The sequence below is a fragment of the Bubalus bubalis genome, chromosome 6, assembly GCF_019923935.1.
Source record: "Bubalus bubalis isolate 160015118507 breed Murrah chromosome 6, NDDB_SH_1, whole genome shotgun sequence".
NCBI lineage: Eukaryota > Metazoa > Chordata > Mammalia > Artiodactyla > Bovidae > Bubalus > Bubalus bubalis.
The window spans coordinates 94198532-94219298 of NC_059162.1; the positions used below are offsets into that span (position 1 = coordinate 94198532).

Genomic DNA, 20767 nt, shown 5'->3' on the forward strand with positions numbered 1-20767 from the left:
ATTTGGTATGTGTTAGATCTAAGAACTTTAAGTGTATTTATTTAATTCTCACCAAAACTGATAATAGTATGGCATTTTTATTTCCCTTGTTTTACAAATGAAATTGAGTCACAAATGTTAGGTAACTTGGCCATATTTAAACAGCTTACTAAGAAAAATAAATAAATAGCTTACTGTGTGGGAGGGGGTTAGTCTGATTCTTGCCTAGAGCCAGTTATGCTGTATTGTCATTGTAGATATACATGATGGTCACTTCCAGTAATGGATAAATGCTAGTGAGATTTGAAATCAAAATAGTAATATTAAATTGGTTTGTGACTCATTTGGCAGCTTGTGTGAAATGTTTTATTTTGCAATTGAAACAGATAAGTTTTACCAATGAGCTAAAAATCTATGTAATAGTCTATATATGCAGTTTTAAATGCTTTTTGCTGGTTATGACATTGTTTCCCTATCTTAAGTAGTGATAGAAATTGTCACTTTAAAGAAACACATCATCTATAGAAACTTAACCCAATCCTATACCCTTACGATTCATTTCTTACAATATGACTTTTTTTTTTCTGCTCTCTGTAGAGATGTTCGGCTTTTAATCCTGGAGTATTCCCGTTGGTCTATGATTGATAAGTATCGTGCTTTGATGGATGGCCTTTCCCTTGAGTCTCTGCTGAGCTTCGTCAGAGAATTCAAAGCCCAGCTCTTTGTTGAGGGCCTGGTACAAGGAAATGTCACAAGCACAGTGAGTGTCAGGGTTCTGTTGGTACAGGCCAGGTATGAATGCTGTTCTGCGCTCTGGAATTCTGTTAGTTCTTCCCTAAAGGGGAAGCTGTCATTTTGGCAGGCCAGCATTGTCACAGTCTGTTTAGAAGGAAAGTTGGCCCTTTCGGTGCTGGACAAGACTTTCTTATGAAAGAGACTACTGGTATTGGACCGCATTTTGAGTTAAGTGGGTTTGGAAAATACATGGTATTGGTTACATTTGTTGACGATTGTGGAAACTAGAAACAGTTTAATTTAGATATAAAAGTGGGAGCTGGGGAGGGCTGAGGGATGTACATACATATACATCATTCACTTAGTATCAAGTGTATTCTGTTGCTCACTCTATGCCAGGCTCTGTATTAATATTAATAGATCCAGGTTTCTAAAACACAGCCTAATGGGGTAAACCGGACAACTAAGTTTGATCCCCAAGTGAAGAAAGTTTCACAGTGGACAGTAAACAGAGCACCAAGGGAGAACAGAAAAGGAGCCACTTCAGTTGAGAGCCACTTAGTATTCAACAAACATAATATTGAATCAGTGAATGATAATCCTAGTGAATGAGTGATAAACCCAGTGAATGAATGATCAGCATTTTGGGTGACAGACTGTATCTGCTTTCTGATGCATTCCAGGGCTTCCCATGCACTTAGAACATTGGTATTAGTTGGTTTAGGGTGAAATTAATGACAGTAGAGCCTGATATAGCTCTTTTCTTCTCTTTCACCTCCTAGGAATCTACAGATTTCCTGAAATATGTTGTTGAGTGAGTATTGGTTGAATTTTCTCTTTAGGAGTTATGTGTTCTTAATAGCAAGAGGACCTTGAGACCAAAATTCAGTTGTTACTAAATCTGTAATGGAGATGCTTCTTGTAGGTTTATTTGAGGTTAGTTATATAAACAAAACAATTCAGAAGGCAATGTAGAAGGCCTGACTTTCCATTTTGGGGGCAGGAGTAGGAGGATAAAGGCACAGCCTCGATGACCCATACTGATTGTTTTGCAGCAAGTTGAACTTCATGCCTCTGGAGCAGGAGATGCCTGTGCAGTTCCAGGTGGTGGAGCTACCCAGTGGCCACCACCTGTGCAAAGTGAGAGCTCTGAACAGGGGTGACGCCAACTCTGAAGTCACTGTATATTACCAGGTCAGTGGCCCCTTTGCACACAGCTGTCCTCATGGCTGTGTCTTTTAGACACTAAAGACTGGTGGAAGGACCGCAGTGTCTGGGGGAAGTGATCCTATGCTCTTCAAGGCCTGTTTGCGGTTACTCTGTGGTTTTATGCTTGGGGTCATATGTCCTCTTGAAGCAATTACATTTAAAAACTGCTCCTGTCAGTGAGTGGATCCTTTTTCAATCACAGTGCTTTATTAATCACCCAGCCACTAGTCCAGAGGGACAGAACTGAAGTATGGCTGGAAATCCCTACATATTTACCAGTCACAACTCCAGGGAGCAAGAGGACATTTGTTAAAAGGACAGTTTTGAAATATGACAAAAACAAACATAGTCAACCAACATACAGTAAATAGAATGGCTTCCAGAGTCATAATGAGTATTTTCAAAGCGCCTGAGAGAGAGGATTTATCACCTGTATTTTATGTATGATAAATCTGAGGTCCTTCACTTACTGAGGTCATACCAGCTGGAGTTCAAATTTATACCTTCTGTCTTCAAATCCTATGTGTTTTCCACAGCATTCTGGAGATACGGGATGGTGCTTAAAATAAGAAAGAGCTTTGCACTGATCTCAGTTGGTCCATAGACTAGCCTGTGTTTGGTCCCACTCACTTTTAGGACAATGGGGACCTGTGTGTTTAGACTGATCTCAGACTTCCCAAACACTGGGGCTCTTTATCTGCTGCTTTGGTCCTGGGTTTTCTACATGAGGAAGTCACTTCTCTGTCTGACCTCATAAAGATCCCTGGCCTGGACTTTGGGCAGGGCTCCATGGCTTCACTTGTCACCTTGTCCTTTTCTTGAGTTTCTGGCGCTGAATCTTTGCCTTGTCTGTAGAGCCTGTCTTCCTCTGCAAGTCCTTGACTTTAGGTTGTGTCCTTGGTGTGTTTTGGGCAGGAGCTGGCAGGTCAGGGATTACTGAACTCAATTCCATGTCCACCTGCAGTTCTGAGCTAGGGCTGGGAATACAGATCATCACGCATGATTCCAGTCTGCACACACCTCCTGTTTTGTGGGAAGGCAGGAAGTATAACAGTAGAGGGTACGGGGTGGGGGGGAGAGAAGAGTAGGGTAGTATCCTGAATAAATGGTTGTCAAGAAGAGCTATATTTTTAAAAAGCCCTGTAAGCCATTGGATTTTTCAGTTGGTCTGATCAGCTTCTCCTCTCAGTCAGGTGCCAGGAGTCTGAAAGAATACACTCTTATGGAGCTGCTTGTGGTAAGTTGCATAAAGGAGAGTCCCAATACTCGGGAGCCCCTGGCCAACTGTGAGGACTGGCCTATCTACCTGGGGGCTGGGGACCTGGGAGTGGTCAGAGATCTGTGGTTTGTAAGTGAGCTGGTTGTTGAGCATTTCTCACCTAGTATGAGCCAGGATAATGGGCCTGGGCTATTTAAGAAGGCAGTAAAGGAGGCTGGACTCGGGGTCACATGTTAACACTTTGGGGGGAAGAAATGGAGGTTTCTCTGCTGGGAGGAGTTAAGCTGATGGGTAGTATGTTGAATTACAGATGCATATGGAAGAGCCTTGTTTTGACTTCCTTCGAACCAAGCAGACCCTTGGGTAAGTCTGCTGGCAAGAGCACTGAGCTCAAGATCTGGGGCTTACTTTGCAGGCTTAAGTCGATCAGCTATACTGACTGAACAGTCTCAGCACTCTTTGGCCCTTCCAGGCCTTAAGAGTCATACCTACCAAGTCATACTCAGTAGAGTCATACTGTCAAAACTTTTGCAGTTTGCATCTTGGACTATGATCAGTCTGTCAGTTTGGTCAGGTTTCAAGACTAAGAGGCTGGCCTTGTGGTCCTCAGTTCAGGAGAGGGGTGGATATGGATACCCTAACCCAAGAGTAAACATCTATGGATCCTCTTCCAGGACCTGTAGGGTCCAGTAAGGATGGGCAGAAACCCTTCCCACTGCTCTCTAGTAACTCCAAGGACAGGGTGCAGATGAGTACCTGAGCTCATAGAACTTTTCACTCTGGCCATAGGTACCATGTCTACCCTACCTGTAGGAACACATCTGGGATTCTAGGCTTCTCTGTCACCGTGGGGACTCAGGCAACCAAATACAAGTGAGTAAACAAGTGAGAAGATGGGCCCGGCTATCGTTTTTCTCGGCATAGAGAATAGGGGCTGCATCCTTGCCCTGACCATTTGCTTCCCATTTAGTCACAGCTGCAGCAGGTGGCTCATATATGGCCTGGTCCAGGACTTACCAGTGGGTTTGTAGGGTTTGACTCAAGTCCTATGGTGACTGTGCAGGGCTTGCCACTGCTTCCTCTCTTCAGGCCTATCTGAAGACAAGAAAGGCAGATGCGTAACCTAGCATTCAGGCTGCAAGCAAGGTACTAGGCCTTGTTGGTCCTCAGCTTTGAAGTGGTCAGCATGGCTGTCTGCTGCTTCCTACGAGGATACCAGGGAATTGGGCTAGAAGTGGAGTAGGGGTGGGGGTTCTTCACTGTTCACTTACCTCCTGCAGCTTAGGGGAGATCACTTCAGCCTTTCCTGGAAATATGCCTTAGACCCAGTTTTTCCTTTGCCTTCTGCTTGAGACCTGGTCAGTGATGACTTAATGGAAGATGTTTTATTTTAGCTCTGAAGTTGTTGATAAGAAGATAGAAGAGTTCCTTTCAAGCTTTGAGGAGAAGATTGAGAACCTCACTGAGGATGCATTCAACACCCAGGTCATTGTGCTGGCTTGGTCTTTTGTTGGGTCACCCAAGCCCTCAATCGGAGAAGGCAATGGCACCCCACTCCAGTACTCTTGCTTGGAAATCCCATGGATGGAGGAGCCTGTTAGGCTGCAATCCATGGGGTTGCAAAGAGTCGGACACGACTGAGTGACTTCACTTTCACTTTTCACTTTCATGCACTGGAGAAGGAAATGGCAGCCCACTCGTGTTCTTTCCTGGAGAATCCCAGGGACGGGGGAGCCTCGTGGGCTGCCGTCTGTGGGGTCCCACAGAGTCGGACACGACTGAAGTGACTTAGCATAGCATAAGCCCTCGACACTAGTCTTAACAGTACTGTGTGCTGGGTTCTTGAGCTCTGTAGCCCACCTTAACCTGACCACGTCTTCCTAGCTCCATCCCTCGTCGTCATGCTGGCAGGTCTATCACAAATCAGACCAGACAGGGTTAAGTGTGCTGAGGATGATTGGGTGATGCCATGCCTGAGTGTTTCTTTGACGGTAACAGGTCACAGCTCTGATCAAGCTGAAGGAGTGCGAGGACACCCACCTTGGGGAGGAAGTGGACAGGAACTGGAATGAAGTGGTGACTCGGCAGTATCTCTTTGACCGCCTTGCCCATGAGGTAGTAACATGGTTTTCAGAGTAAGACAGCTTTGACAGGGACTCTTGATTTAACAGGAGACACAGTTCTAAGCAAATTGGTATTGTGTGGAGGAGAGACCAGGGGCACTCATCTTGGGTTGGTTATTATTTACTTGCCCATTTCTTGATGTTATTAAATTACATCGTTTCCAGACTGGCTACTGTAGTGTCTCAGGTGGCCAAGTGAGCAGGATGCTGGGTATTCTTACTCTTGCTCCCCCAATTTCAGTCAAATCCACTTTTTAAAAAATTGAAGTATGGTTGATTTACAATGTTAATTTCTGTTGCAGAGTGATTCAGTTTTACATATATATATAATTTTTTTCCTTTTCGTTTTTGTATTATATATTCAGATTCACTACAAAGTTTGGGAGAAAAACAGGTTCTGCTACTTAAAGAAAATTGCGAACTTCTGGTGTTTATGAAGTTCCTTCTCCAGATTTAAGGATTCTTTGTGTAGGTCTTTGTGACAACTTCTAGCCTCAAGTAATAAATCCCATTTAAAGGAGCTCTGGGTCCTACAGTCCAGTGCTCTGATACTATAACCCTACCAAAGGACATTGAAGCAGAGCAGGTATTTAACAGAGAGGCTTCATTCAGCCCAACTCTTGAGGTTCTGCAGTTTTTCTGTTAGAAGCCAGAGGATAAATACTTACCATGTATCTGAGAGGTGACACTATGGAGTAACGAGTTTGACTCCATGTACGGTACTTAGCTGTAGTTACAGCATCTGCTGCCCTCTCCTGCTTATTATCTGCCAGTCAGTCAGTGCGAAGAAACATGAAGGTATGTCAGGCTCATTTGTATCTTTATCTGGAAGGTTGGGAGCCAGCTGAAACATGTTAAAATAAAACAGTGCTTATAATAAGCAGGACCAAGAAGGTCTGGCTAGGGTGTTGTGTTTTAAGAACCATCTTTGCATAAATATATTGCTAGTTTTTTATAGCTTTCTTTCATATCTTCCCTTCTCCCATTAAGATTGAAGCACTGAAGTCATTCTCAAAATCAGACCTAGTCAACTGGTTCAAGGCCCACAGAGGACCAGGAAGTAAAATGCTCAGTGTTCATGTGAGTATCGTTACCAAAGCTGTAGCTCTGTCCTTTCCAGACTTGTCGTCTCACCCATGTACTGAGTTTGGGTTGGTGTCCTAGATCCTACTAGGTCTTTGCCCAAACGTGGTCAGCATTGTCTCTCACCTCAAGTCTTTGGCCTTTTTCAGGTTGTTGGATTCGGGAAGTACGAGCTGGAAGAGGATGGTACCCCTTCCGGTGAGGATTCAAACTCTTCTTGTGACGTGATGCAGCTAACTTACCTGCCAGCTTCTCCTCTGCTGGTAGACTGTACCGTCCCCATTGTTGATATCAGGGGTTTCACATCAAGACTTAACCTTCTCCCCTACCATAAAATAGTCAAATAAACTGCAGTCTCCTTGGCCTGAAGCACTGTGCATTTAAGTGTTTGAATTTTATGAAGTTACACTACTACTGCCTTAGGGCTTCCATTGAATTTTTGCACTGGCATCACAGAATTTGATTTACTACCCTTCCCCTTCCGTTGTGACTAACAGACCGAGGGTTACTATAGCAGCTGCAGAGAGAAACGAGCAGGGTGGGCCAAATGTAACCAAAAAGCTTGCTGGAGCAGTCTTGAGATGCCCTGGCCTGTCCTGGTCTTCTCAGATTGAGAATCCAGTTCTGTATGACTGCCTTGAGAGGCCCTATGTCTTCTTAGTACCTAAATGCCAGGTGCTAATACCTGTGTTGTTGTTTTTAATGTATTTAAAAATAAAGATAATTCTGTATTGCCCTTCAGAATGAGCCATTTGCTGCTGTGACATTCCTTTTATTATATTTTGTTTCAATGTGGGGTGGGGATCTAAAAATAAGCATTCTTCCCAAATTCTCTAAGGCAATAAAATATTTTTGGATAAAAGGTTGGTAGCCCTATGTGTAGTATTTGAGAGTTCAATTAAAACAAGAATAGCATGGTGGGGGCTATAGACAGAACAGAGGAGTATAAAGAAGGGACAGAATGGATGGACCCCCTTCATTATTTGAAGAGTCCCTGTAAAAAGCCAGCCTTTGTATTCAAGGTTGCTAAGTAACTAGGCCCAAGTCTAATCATAAAAATAATCAGCACATTATAAAAAAAGGTTGGAAAAATTACTTTATGAAGCCTTAAGAAGCATTGAGTATAATTAAACCACAGTCCAGAGTTAGATACAATTTAATAATAGTTCAATTCCAAAGTAAAAGTTATTGTAGGTGAGACCATGAAATTTCCTAACACGTGATTTTAATACATTACACTAAATTTTCTAAAACAACTCAGAGGAACTGATATTTACAGTAAATGGAGTATTTATGAAAAATCTGGCATCAGCTATATTATATATATGTATATATAGAACCCACGATTATATGAACTAGGAAACATGTTGTATTGTATATCTCAACAGCAGTACTAGAATGCAGAGTTTAAGACTGGGATTTATACCGTGGGATTTGGAAAAGGAGCAGACATCTTGTTTTCAAAACCTGAAGTTTTTCTCAAGACCAAAATCAACGTTGTAACTGCCACAGACAGGAAAAAGGGAAGCTTTGCTCGCTTTAATTGTTCATCTGCATCAGAAAGTCCAGTATCCCTGAGATAGGAACCACTGCAATAAGAAGGGAGTGAATAGGTTCTCCCAAAGGAAGATTGTTGCTTAATTATGCATCCTGCCCTGGAACCAGGAGCAAACTTTATGTTTCCCAACCTAATGCTTGGCAGCACCGAGACGCTTCAGTAATGGTTCATCATAAACCCAGCATTCTCCATCTTCATGAAACAACTGTTAGAGAAAGGGGGGAAATTCAGTTACACAATTGTTTTGTAATTCTGTATCATACTTTTAATTATTTGATGTGCTCCCCCCTCAACAAGTGAAATGAACATTCATCTCATTTATCACCATGCTTATTTGGTACTTCAGTATTCACTGAAATGAATGAATGACAGCTCAGGGAACAGCAGCTAGCAGACCGAGGCAGGCTCCCCAAAACAAACTTACCCTTGTCTCCCACTGAATTTCCTTTTCCTTCCTTTCTCGGGCTTCTGCTCTTTGTCTTTCTTCAAGTCTATGCTTGGCTTCAGTTGCTGCATCAATGTCTCTGATTTTTAAGTTGAAAGTGACATCCTTCCAAAGGCTAAAGAAAAGAAGTGAAGGTGCTGAGTACTTGGTGGAGAGAGGAGTTAGCAATTTAAAAATGAAAGGCTAGAGCCATCTAGAACATAATTACAGTACAAGTCAAATGACTTTAAATGTAGCTCACAGACTAAATCTCCTTAGGCTGGCACAGGAGTGAAAAACAGAAACAAACTCAGAAGATTCTACTGCTAGTTGTCAAAGGAGGAAATAAAGCATGTGCAGAAAGCTGTATATATGGCTGGGACAACAGAGGAGAAAGATCAACTGAGACAGGCTACTTTTAGCTGTACCTCTAACTAGTGATATAACCTTGGGGCTGTCAGTTCATCTCTCTAGGGCGTCAGTGTCCCTTATATTAAGCTCAAGGAACAACAGTTTATATTAAATAAACTAAATGGGAGATGAGAGGAGCTGAGACATTCCATTTCATAAAGACTCCCCTGGAATTAATGAATCTGGGAGAAGCAGTCTGAATACAGAATAAAGGTCAAGAGAAGCATTGCAGAGGCTTAAGGTTGGGGGTGGGGGAGGAGATCTGGCTTCTTCTCAAGGCCTGGAAGATGGTAGCTAGACAAGTCTGGTTCAAACAATGCTTTATAAGTGAGAACGCGTAGGGATTAGAAAAGTAGCCATCCTAAGATCCCCTTGTGTGAGCAGCAGAGCATAAAGGTTTATAGATTTCCACTTACAACTATGAACAGGCAGTCCAGGCAAATAAGACTGTTTATTCTTTCAAGTTTTTAAGTTTTTTAAAACCTAAAGATGTTTTGAGATCTATCTATATCCATATATACAGAGTCTACAAAGATGGTGATAAGCCAACATCCACTTGTCCAGCATCATACACAGGCTCCATGTATATCTCCTTTAGTTCTCATAGCAATGCTGAGGTGGTTCCCATTTCAGGAAAGAATGCAAAGACAGGTTAGCTTACAGTCAGGGTTACAGTGCAGGTGGAGCACCGTATGAACCCAGGCATTCGGACTCCACCTGTGCTCTGTTACACCCTGCTATGCAGTCTACAACCTGGCCCTGCACCTATGCCTGGCCAATAGCAAGAGCATTGCTGCAACAACTCTATAGTTATGTTGTCTCCTTACCAGCGGGATTCGTACTCATTCTGATCTTCCAGCTTCCTTACTTTCTTCTTAATAATAGGCAACTTCTTGGTATCTATAAAAACTACATTTTCCTAGAAAACAGAAAAGGTGGGTAGATGTTTTATTGTTCACATTGTTCTAAGAGAAAAAGTCAACTCTTCCCATTAACAGATTTAATAATGAAATCCCACAATATGTTAGTGATGTAGACAATGAGTTCCATATGCAATCTAAAGCCTAAACTATTTAAGTCTTGGTAAAGGCTCTTGGTCAGAGAAGGCAATGGCACCCCACTCCAGTACTCTTGCCTGGAAAGTCCATGGACGGAGGAGCCTGGTGGGCTGCAGTCCATGGTTCGCTACGAGTCGGACACGACTGAGCGACTTCCCTTTCACTTTTCACTTTCATGCACTGGAGAAGGAAATGGCAACCCACTCCAGTGTTCTTGCCTGGAGAATCCCAGGGACAGGGGAGCCTGGTGGGCTGCCGTCTATGGGGTCGCACTGAGTCGGACACGACTGAAGCGACACAGCAGCAGCAGCAAAGGCTCTTGGTAAAAATAGATCCTTTCAATGTGGCTATGTGTTGGGATGTAATATGATTGGGATGTAATCTCTTGGACTAGCTGAACAACGAATCCTAATGTTAAGTACTCTGAGCACTTTTTGCCATATATTATTCTTGAGTATTTTAAGGGGACAGGAAAGTAAAAATCATTCTACTACCTGTACTGCTGGGGAAAGGTGGAAGAAGGAAAAGGCCTGGCTTGAAGAGATGGCATTAGAGCTCATCTTGGTGGTTAAAATTTCCAGATGAAGGAAGCCAGAGTAAGGGACAAGCTACGATTCAATGAAGCCTGAAACAAGTGGCAAAACACACGTTCTTACCCCTGTTGAGTATTTTGCATACATTACACCATTCCACTCCCCTTCAATTGAGCAGAAAGACTTCTTGTCGTTTGGAGAACTACATTAAAAACAAAAAACAAACATTAAAACATTTGTGTCAGTCTCAAATTGAAATTTCTCTACCAAAGAATCTTGTTAGTTGTGGCCTACCTACCCAGAGCAAAACACAGAAGAGCAACTGTAAAGGCAGATTAATAAAACTGGTTTTATTTGTGAATGCAGATTAATAAAACTGGTTTTCTCAGAGCCAACTATAAGAATTAATGCCCTAAAGATGCTGCTAATGGATTCAAGATCCCAGAAACTGGGTATGAGATATGTTAGGTGCTGGGACCACAGCAGACGACAAACTCGAGCTCTTCACAGTCTAGTGGGGAAGACACTACCACTGAAATTCTGGGTGACAAGTGCTCTTATGTCCAGGCAACCACGGGAGATCAAGGGCAACACTGCTACAATGAGGGTCAGGGAAGGCTTTGCTTAAGGATACAATGATGGAGACCAGACTTTCATCTTCAGGCTGGGCCATAATATTAAGATGTTATCTGAGGAGCCCACCATGCACTCTTTCAGAAGGCAGTTTATTATAAATTACTGTGACTGGCCAAAAAATCTGCTAGCAGTTCCTATTGGTGCTGGTTGCTTTAAGGAACTCTGAGAAGCAGGCCCACCCATGTCTTTGTTCTGGACATCCTTTTTCCCCCGCCTGCCTGTCTGAGGGGTGCAGTCACACTATAGTGGTGACTTGTGCTGCTCCCTAAGCTCTGCCCCTATTTTCTGACTGCAGTAATATTTTGGATTTTACAGTGTTCCTTAGTAAACTTCATCTTTTGTTCATGGTCCCTTCCTCCTTCCTTCCTTCCAAGAATTTTCTGGATTTTGATTCTATCATCAAAATTAAATTATCTCCATAAAAAACTGGTTAACCAATTCTGTGTCTGCCATCTGCAACACTGCTCCCAGTGAGGCCTCTGAGGACAAAGAAATCCCTGCAGGGTCTCCTTGTCTAGGCAGGCTCTGAACCCAACGGACTACTGACTTGGACAGCAGACGTCTTCATCTAATCCTGGAGCGTCAAACAGAACCAAACAAAGATACAATGGTTACTGTTTTTCTCCAGCAAAGGCACACAAAAAAAACAAGGACCATAAGGGCTTTGAGACACTACAGTGGTCTACTGTATGGACAAGCTCATGATCCAATCCAGCAATAATGAGTTAGGCATACATAATCTGGGTTGGCTACAAGATCCAGGAAGACTCCTTAAGTTTCCTATATCTACAAGATCCAGGAAAACTCCTTAAGTTTCCTATTTGCAAGTCAGGTTCCTAGGAAGGAAATCCCACCAGTGACCTCAGATTGTTCTTAGGTCTCCTTCTGAGATGGGATTTTAGGAAGAGACATGAAACACAGCGTATAAAATAAGTTTACAAAGACAGGACCATTAAAATGGTCAATTCTTTTTTTTTTTTTCCTTAGTCTCTTTTTTTTTTAATTTTATTTTATTTTTAAACTTTACAATATGGTAAAATGGTCAATTCTTGATGGAAGTTATAGTTCAAGACAAAAGGAAAACTATTTTAGAGATGCAGAAGGAGCATCAAAGCAGAAAAACAAAATACCTACAAAATCTCAGCAGTAATTCTGTGCTTCTTGCCCCCATAGAAAGGTTTAGTGTGGAAGACGATATTTGCACTATAGCCAGTTTTGGAACAATTAATATTGCATTCTCCGCCTAGTTCCACCCAGGGCACTGTGAGGATAGACCTGCAAAATCAAAAGTGTCAGTAAGGCTGACAGTTTGGAGGAAAGAAAGGAGGGGCACAACTTAAAGAACAGCAGGGCCTACTGCCTGCGCAGCAGAGGAATGGACCAGCTCTACTTGCCTGCCGTAACCATTGGGGAATGTGAGAATATAATGTTCGTCATGCTCTAGACACGAGACACAACCTGTGGAGAGAAGGGATGGAATCTCATATAAGCAGCTGATGGAATCTCCATTCAGTTTAGGGATAATCACTCTTGCATCTCAACCTGGCTCTCACCCCCAACACACTTGCTTCCCTGCACACAATGACATCCGGCCTGACTTTCTGGGGTCATTTCCTCTTACTAGACAGATGACCGGCACATATAAGAATGACATAGACTTTTCCCATTAACACTGTAGTCCACCCAAAGCCCACAGACTTACCCTGCCCTATGTTGTGCACCCCAATTGACATCCCAAGGAATTTTGATTTGGTCCAGATATGAGCATTGAATTGTATCTTCTTATTAAAACACTCAGCATAAAAAGCTGAAACTGAAGAGAAACTGTTTCAGTTAGTGCACTATATATAGCCTCATTTTATTTATAAACATACACACACCATAAACATACATGCCCCCCACCCCCAACTCCCTTAACCCAGAGAAACAACTGGCTGCATGGGGGAAATCCTTTACCTTTCAAAGAACATCCTTGAATGTAGTCAGGAATTACCCACCTGCCCTTTACACCCTGTCTCCCCCAGTGCAAGCCACTGTTCAGGATCACATGGGGAGGAACTTCCTGAACCGTGAGGCCAATCCCAGGGCTTAAAAACAAAGGGTCAGTCTGTTCTGATCAGCAAGCATGTTGCTGCCCCAGCCCAAACCTGAACCCATACAGTATAATCAGTCTTAACATGGCATCCAGCAAGTAACAGGGGAAGACATGCATTCTTTCCACTGGGCCAGGAACATACCATACTGAAACTACATCTGTTTTATATGAACTGTCTTCAGAGGTGCTGAGATCGCTACAGCACAGCTCATGATGAGAAAGATGACTTTAGAAGCATTAAAAATTACCTTCCCAAATCCCTTATTTTTATATTAATTAATCAGTGAAGCTAATAGAGTCTTTGGAACTTATACCAGGAACAGATATGAGGAACCAATCTTCACAGGACTGGAAAGACACAGGTAGCCATTAAACACGAGGACAGTGCAGAGACCTCAGTTGTGGAGCTTTCTATGACCCTCTTTAGACAATAGTTTGAAAGTGGATGTAGCTGAGGAACTCTGTCACTTACTGGGTGGATGATGAGAAACCTGCTCAGCCACAAATGTTACACTATTCTTGGAAACCCAGGGAACTGGTCCTTCTGAAACTAGCTCCTGCAAGCAAACAGAACATCATTTTCTTTTGATGTAGAAACAAACAACATGCAGACAATCTAATAACTGGAGTCTCTGCCTCATAAGGTGGTTAAATGCTCTCTCCTCTACACTCACAAAGCATCTCATATATACTTTTCTCACAGCACTTAATTACACTATTGGAATGACTGCTTTGTGTAAGTCTCTCTAAGACATGCATGAAGGCAAGGATCATGTCCCGAACTTAGGGCCAAGCCTGGCACAGAACAGGTACTTATCCAGGTCTGTAATATGATTAAGAACAGACATATACTGCTTGTGTCTTTAGTGTGTGTGTGCTCAGCTGCTCAGTCATGTGTGACTTTTTGCGGCCTCATGGATTGTAGCCTGTCAGGCTCCTCTGTCCATGGGATTTCCCAGGGAAGAATACTGGAGTGGGGTGCCACTTCCTTCTCCAGAGGCTGCCTGGGAAGCAGGACTACATGTAATGCATCATTCAGCAAAAGAAAAACATTGCGAGTTACATTTACTGAGAGATTATTATGTGCCAACCACTGTGGGCTATGGGCTTATTTTTTCATCCCTTGAACTCCAGACTCTTAAAATTCTAACTCCTTACATGTCTAAGAGACTCCCCATACGTTATATTTCAGATTGGAGTTCTAGACTTTTCCCTCCCCAAATCCAATCTTTCCCTTTGTAGTAAATAGCATCAGCCCACCATGCAAGGATTCATCTCTAACTTACCTCCCCCAATCTAACAGCTCTGCCTCCAAAATATAACTTGAATCAACTATTGTCCTGGAATAGTGCCCAAGTCTCCTCAATGGTTTCCTTGCTTCTATTTTTGCCCCTTTTCAATTCATTTGCCACAAAATAATCATAATGACCTTTTCATTACAAAAATGAGTTCTTGATAAGCCATAAAATTATCCTTATGGTCCATGAGGACTTGCATGATCTTGTTTCTCAATTTCTATCCTCATCTTGCACCACTCTTTTCCCTTGCTCACTATATTCAAAATATGCTGATCCAACAACATTGTTCTTCTATGGTGGTAAACATCTTTTAATCAGTGCCTTTACCACTATCATCTGCCCCCAAATAAAATGAAATCTTGAATCAGCACATTAAGAACTAAGTACTAAGATAATTAAAAACATCAGTGGAGAACTCACCGCATTCTCTTCAGTATCATTTGGTAATGTCCAGTGACACTGAAAGATTTCGCCCAAAATGGGGTTGTATGGCTTTTTGGCAACAGATCCTTTCCTTCCTGCGTGAAAGGCTGAGAGATACCATTTCACAACCTGAACCATTCGGTCTCTGGCATCCTTCTGGTCACTAATACTGCAAGGAAGAAAGACAAAATTTAACATCCTGTTTTTTGACAGTACCCCTCAGCATGGTCCACCCCCTAAGCCAGGCTGAGAGGACCTAGGACCAGTTAACTACCTCAGCTCCTTTTTAAAACTGAAGTATAGTATACATAATCAAACATACCAGCCTTAATTGTTTGGTTTCATGAATCGGAAAAATGCATATATCCATTTAATTAATCTTGGGTGTAATGGAAATGTTCTATATCTTGATTGTACTTAAATAATGACATACAATCAAGATACAGAACATGTCCATTACCCCCAGGTTTCCCCATTCTTTCCAAGCAATCCCCACACCTTAACCCTGAGACAAACACTGTTTCTGGTTTCCAGTACCATTAGTTTTGCTTTTTCCATAACTTCATACTTGTTAGTGCACTGTTTAATTGCAAAACAGTTGGAGATTTTCTGGATGTATCTGTGTTACTGATATCTAATTTAATTCTTCAAAGATCAGTGGATATATTCCATATGGTTCCAATTATTTTAAATTTATTAAGTCTTCCTAGTATATGGTACATCTTGATGAATGTTCCACGGCACTCAGAAAGACCGTTATAGTGTTTGGTAATGTTTTAGAAAGGTTAAATAGATCTTCCATAGTCCCACTGATTCTCAGAGGGGTGGGGAGAGGGAGGAATCTCCAACCATGATTGTGTATTTGTCTATTTCTTCCTTCAGTCAATTTTTGCTACATATAGTTTGAAGCTGTTTTACATATTTAGGATTATTTATTCTTGATAAATTGACCCTTATCATATGAAATATCCCTACTTGTCTCTGGTAATATTTCTTACCTTAAAAAGTATTTTTTGTCTGATACTAACACAGCAGCACCAGCTTTGTTATGCTTAGTGTTTTGCATGGTATGTCTTTGTCCATCCTTTTACTTTTAACCAATCAATGTCTTTACATATTTAAAGTCTCTCTCTTGCAAACAGAGTACAGATGAATCTTGCTTTTTTTTTTTAATCCAGTCTTAAAATCACTATTCTCTTAAATGGAGTATATATGATATTCACATTTAATGTACTATGAATATATAGCTGAGTTTAACTCTATCATCACGGCATTTGTTTTCTTCTTGGCCCTTTTATTCTTTGTTCTATTATATTTCCTTTCCTCCTCTGTGGGAGAGTGAGAATTTTTAGAATTACACTTAATCATATCTATTGGTGTTTTAGCTGTATTTCTGTATTTTTTAAATGGTTCCTTCTAGGGACCTAAATTCTCATACATAAAAATTATCCTTAAACCTCAAATCTATATAAAATGAATAACTGCTACTTTCTATGTATGTTATCAATAAATGCTTACATTTTATTTGTTCAACTTTGTATGAATTTAAATAATGCCATATTTAATTTCTGCCCTTTGGGAACTGGTTAAATGAGTCTCTAAAATCCTCATTAAGAAGTTACATATCAGTGTCATCCAATGTGCCCACCCACTGTGAAACTTCGGTGATCTGTATCTGGCTCTAGTAAATCACAGTCCAAGGCCAAGGAATGCAATCAGAGAAGATGGATTAGAACATCCTGTTACAAAGAAAATGCTCCTGCTACCAGTGAAAAGCAATGTGAACTCACTCACCTCCTCATAAATCAATCTCACCTTTAGATTACTCCTGTCCTTTATACATATATCGAATACTGCAATCTTTGTATTTAAAATTTATGAATCAGTCTGTAATCTGGACACTGGCCTATAAATTCCTCAAATGCAGACACTGCAACTCTTTCCCTTTCCAGCTTATAATAAAATGTTGACAAAAAAACAAGTGTTTTAGAAAAGTTTGTTAAACTCAAATAACTGAACTTCATCAGGATGTAGTATCAATAATCTGACAGTGATTACCAATTCCTAGATCAAAAACAGCTCTGTAAATACTGGCTACCTTATTAATAGGTGTTCAAGATTTTTAAGGTGTTCAACTTGGTTGCCTAACAGTATCAGCAACAGATAACCTAAGCAAAGAGGCATCTAATACAAACAAAATATTCAACACCTTTTTTCCTCAGAAACATTTGAAAGGCAAATCTATCCTGCAAAGGCAGAAAGGTAATGAGTAACATCTTTTAAAAAGTGAAGCTAATGTATCAAGTCAAATACCTCACAAACAGGTCCGGATGAGCAAAAAAGTCCGCATACATTTCTAAAAGAGATCTTCTTTCAAGAATAAATGTTGGAAGAACTACCTGAAAAACATACATATTTGACCCTTGAGAATCAAATTCCACTACAGATATATAAGACTGCTAAGCTGCATTTAAAAAGAAAAACACGTAAATGAAAACAAAAAAAATTGATTCCAATCACAGTAACATCCACCAAGTACTGCCCAGGCATGCTTTTGATACCTACTTCTCAAACTGTTCTGATTCACAAATGCCCATTAACCTGCCTAAGAGATGAAAGACAAGAGATTCTGAATGTTCAAATGTCACTTTCTCTGAGCAACCTCTCTTTGGCTCCCTGAGTCAATAATCAAAGTTTTAGCAATAACAACTATGCAGTAGCAACCCTTTGATATCTTTTGACTTTCTGGAGCATCACACATACATTATCTTATTAAACCATACAACCATCTCATTAAGAAGAAATTATCATCATTTTACACTAGAGAAAGTTCAGTTCAGTTGCTCAGTCGTGTCTGACTCTTTGCGACCCCATGAACTGCAGCACACCAGGCCTCCCTGTCCATCACCAATTCCTGGAGTTTACTCAAACTCATGTCCATTGAATCAGTGATGCCATCCAACCATCTCCTTCTCTGCCATCCCCTTCTCCTCCCACCTTCAATCTTTCCCAGTATCAGGGTCTTTTCAAATTAGTCAGCTCTTTGCATCAGATGGCCAAAGTATTGGAGTTTCAGTTTCAACATCAGTCCTTCCAATAAATATTCAGGACTGATTTCCTTTAGGATGGACTGGTCGGATCTCCTTGCAGTCCAAGGGACTCTCAGGAGTCTTCTCCAACAACATAGGTCAAAAGCATCAATTCTTCAGTAGTTCAACTCTCACATCCATACATGACTACTGGAAAAACCATAGCCTTGACTAGACGGATCTTTGTTGGCAAAGGAATGTCTCTGCTTTTGAATATGCTGTCTAGGTTGGTCCTAACTTTCCTTCCAAGGAGTAAGCGTCTTTTAATTTCATGGCTGCAATCACCATCTGCAGTGATTTTGGAGCCCCCAAAAATAAAGTCAGCCACTGTTTCCCCATCTATTTGCCATGAAGTGATGGGACCAGATGCCATGATCTTAGTTTTCTGAATGTTGAGCTTTAAGCCAACTTTTTCACTCTCCTCTTTCACTTTCATCAAGAGGCTCTTTAGTTCTTTTTCACTTTCTGCCATAAGGGTGGTGTCATCTGAATATCTGAGGTTATTTGATATTTCTCCTGGCAATCTTGATTCCAGCTTGTGCTTCCTCCAGCCCAGCGTTTCTCATGATGTACTCTGCATATAAGTTAAATAAGCAGGGTGACAATATACCGCCTTGATGCACTCCTTTTCCTATTACAAACTAGTGGAGAAAAATGAAGCTCAAATGGGTGAGAAATTTTCTCACTGCTCTGTTGTTAAGTGGAATCCAAAATTGGCTCTGTTTGACTTTGGGGGGTGGGGTCTACACACATTCCTCTCTACTGTTGCTTCTCTATCATCGTTTAAGTGCCTAAGGAAATTTATCTACTGGATCTGTGTACTTATGGATCTGTGTCCTCAAGTAAACAATGAGCTTCTAGAATGCAAGAACCATACTTTATTTGTACTTGCATTTCAGCTACTATTACAAACTAAGAAATTTTTAGTAAGTAACTGAGGGAATAAACAAAATGAAGAAGACAATAAAGATGGGATTCTACCAACTCTTTCTTCAGGAGGCTGGGCCCATGAAGAAAAATGCTGAGGGCCTGGGAAAGTGGCAGAGGAGAAAGTAAAGGAAAGAAGTTGGAGGACTTCCCTGGCGGGCCAGTGGTTAAGAATCCATTTGCCAATGCAGAAGACAAGGGTTCCGTCCCTGGTCCAAGAAGGTAAGATTCCACAATGCTGTGGGGCAACTAAGCCTATGTGCCACAACTATTGAAGCCAGTGTGCCCAAGGGCCTGTGTTCCTCAACAAGAGAAGCTGCTGCAATGAGAAGCCTGTGCACCACAACTGAAGAGTAGGCCCCACTCGCCGCGACTAGAGAAGAGTCCATGCACAGCATCAAAGATCCAGTGCAGCCAAAAATAAATATAAGATAAAAACTTAGAAGAAGAAGAAATTGAAATATGGGAAAAAAGAATAAGAAAGATTAAGATTAATCAGTTAAGAAAAGAAGAATTTAATTACAAATAGAGGAAGAGTTTTTGAAGTCTGTATCAGATTAGACATTATTCATTATGGCAGTTGAGCACCACAGTAACCAAAGATTCCTTTAAATGTAGTAATTACTGCAATATTCAAGCACCTGTGGTAAATGCTATGGAAGCAGCAAAGTTTAATTGAGAGAATAATACCAGCATTTAACTTTTAGGTAAAATGTGATAAATATCGGGCTTCCCTGGTAGCTCAGATGGAAAAGAATCTGCCCGCAATGTGGGAGGCCTGGGTTTGATCCCTGGGTTGGGAAGATCCCCTGGAGAAGAGAATGGCTATCCACTCCACTATTCTTGCCTGGAGAATTCCATGAACAGAGGAGCATCCAGGAGATGTTCAATGTACTCTGGAAATTCAGGAGAGGCAAAAGATCACGCTCTGTTTGTGAAACCAGAATGAGGGCGAAGCTGAGAAACAACATATTGAGGTGGTGCTAGAGAAAAGCCTTAGAGAGTAGGCTCTAATAGAGGGAAAACATGGAGACATGGAGATGGTGGTGGGGGACAAGGGGAGGGAAGGCAGCAGAAAATGAGTGTGACAGTGACTGACCAGTGGACTGGTATTGCTGCTGTATATAAAGAGGAATGACAGAACGCAAGAACCTGGAAAGAACCCCTATGGCTCTAACATTTAGCATGTTTATTATTAGACTCCTGAGTTTAAATGTTCCTCAGAACACCTATATTCATAGTATAAGTATGCTTAAACTGGTGAGTAAGCTTGTTGTAATTTTCTACCACTCTTGGAGAACACGGAGATTATACATTATTAAGTAAGACTGCAAAAGAACAAGACAGGGCTAAATATCTCAATATATAAACAGCTCTTGCAAATCAACAAGAAAAAGACTACTATTGCCAGCAGAAAAATGAACAAAAGTACAGAACATGCAATTTGAAAAAGAAGACATGGCCACAGACCCTAAGTTTGATTAGATGTGTAATCAAAAAAAATTTTTTCCCTCACTATTTAAAATTTTTCTTAAGAACTCTCATTGAACAGATCTTCTTCATTGTTTTTAGCACTATCTGCATACATGCCATTATGTCAAGTTGCTGAAACACTGATTTAAGTGAGCTGGACTAAGCTGTCTTTAACCTGGGTTCAAATACTTATTTTGGTGTGAGGAGGCCATAGAAAATTTACTCAACATCTGAAAGTTTCTGTAAAAGGAGGATAATTATATGCCCTGCTAAGTCTTAGGACTGTTTTGAAGACCAAGAGAGGTAAACCAGATGTGACTGTAGTAATGTTTCCAAACACTATGATGTATTTGGAGAATAACTCTTTTTAGAAAATATTTGAGGTGAGAAGATATTATTATAAGTAGGAAAATGAGATAAGGTATTATTGTAATAATACTTTGAAATGCACAAGGGAATCAAGATTTCACAATCTGCTGACAACCACAACCATG

At 41.2% G+C, this 20767-nt stretch overlaps 2 protein-coding genes across 12 annotated transcripts in view; one reads left to right on the forward strand and one right to left on the reverse strand.

Annotated features, from left to right (window-relative positions):
• NRDC (nardilysin convertase) overlaps nt 1-7089 on the forward strand; it is a 95819-nt gene extending 88730 nt beyond the window's left edge. For 3 of the 4 annotated variants that reach the window (XM_006043743.4, XM_044945024.2, XM_006043744.4), the window contains 10 exons: nt 577-739; nt 1497-1528; nt 1770-1908; nt 3113-3160; nt 3453-3505; nt 3932-4015; nt 4537-4627; nt 5141-5257; nt 6256-6345; nt 6498-7089. In XM_006043743.4, coding sequence (XP_006043805.2) covers nt 577-739; nt 1497-1528; nt 1770-1908; nt 3113-3160; nt 3453-3505; nt 3932-4015; nt 4537-4627; nt 5141-5257; nt 6256-6345; nt 6498-6695 — 1015 coding nt within the window. In that variant the 3' untranslated portion in view covers nt 6696-7089. Of the gene's footprint in view, nt 1-576; nt 740-1496; nt 1529-1769; nt 1909-3112; nt 3161-3452; nt 3506-3931; nt 4016-4536; nt 4628-5140; nt 5258-5630; nt 5734-6255; nt 6346-6497 lie in introns of all 4 variants that reach the window. The other variant, XR_006641224.1, reaches the window with a different exon arrangement.
• A 337-nt stretch (nt 7090-7426) lies between these two features.
• The window catches only part of OSBPL9 (oxysterol binding protein like 9), a 164466-nt gene continuing 151125 nt past the window's right edge, over nt 7427-20767 (reverse strand). For all 8 annotated transcript variants that reach the window (XM_025289471.2, XM_025289470.2, XM_025289468.2 and 5 more), the window contains 10 exons: nt 17098-17183; nt 14782-14953; nt 13536-13620; nt 12671-12781; nt 12363-12426; nt 12103-12243; nt 10456-10534; nt 9569-9660; nt 8331-8466; nt 7427-8111 (listed from right to left, as the gene is read on the reverse strand). In XM_025289471.2, coding sequence (XP_025145256.1) covers nt 8037-8111; nt 8331-8466; nt 9569-9660; nt 10456-10534; nt 12103-12243; nt 12363-12426; nt 12671-12781; nt 13536-13620; nt 14782-14953; nt 17098-17183 — 1041 coding nt within the window. In that variant the 3' untranslated portion in view covers nt 7427-8036. The remainder of the gene's footprint in view (nt 8112-8330; nt 8467-9568; nt 9661-10455; nt 10535-12102; nt 12244-12362; nt 12427-12670; nt 12782-13535; nt 13621-14781; nt 14954-17097; nt 17184-20767) is intronic.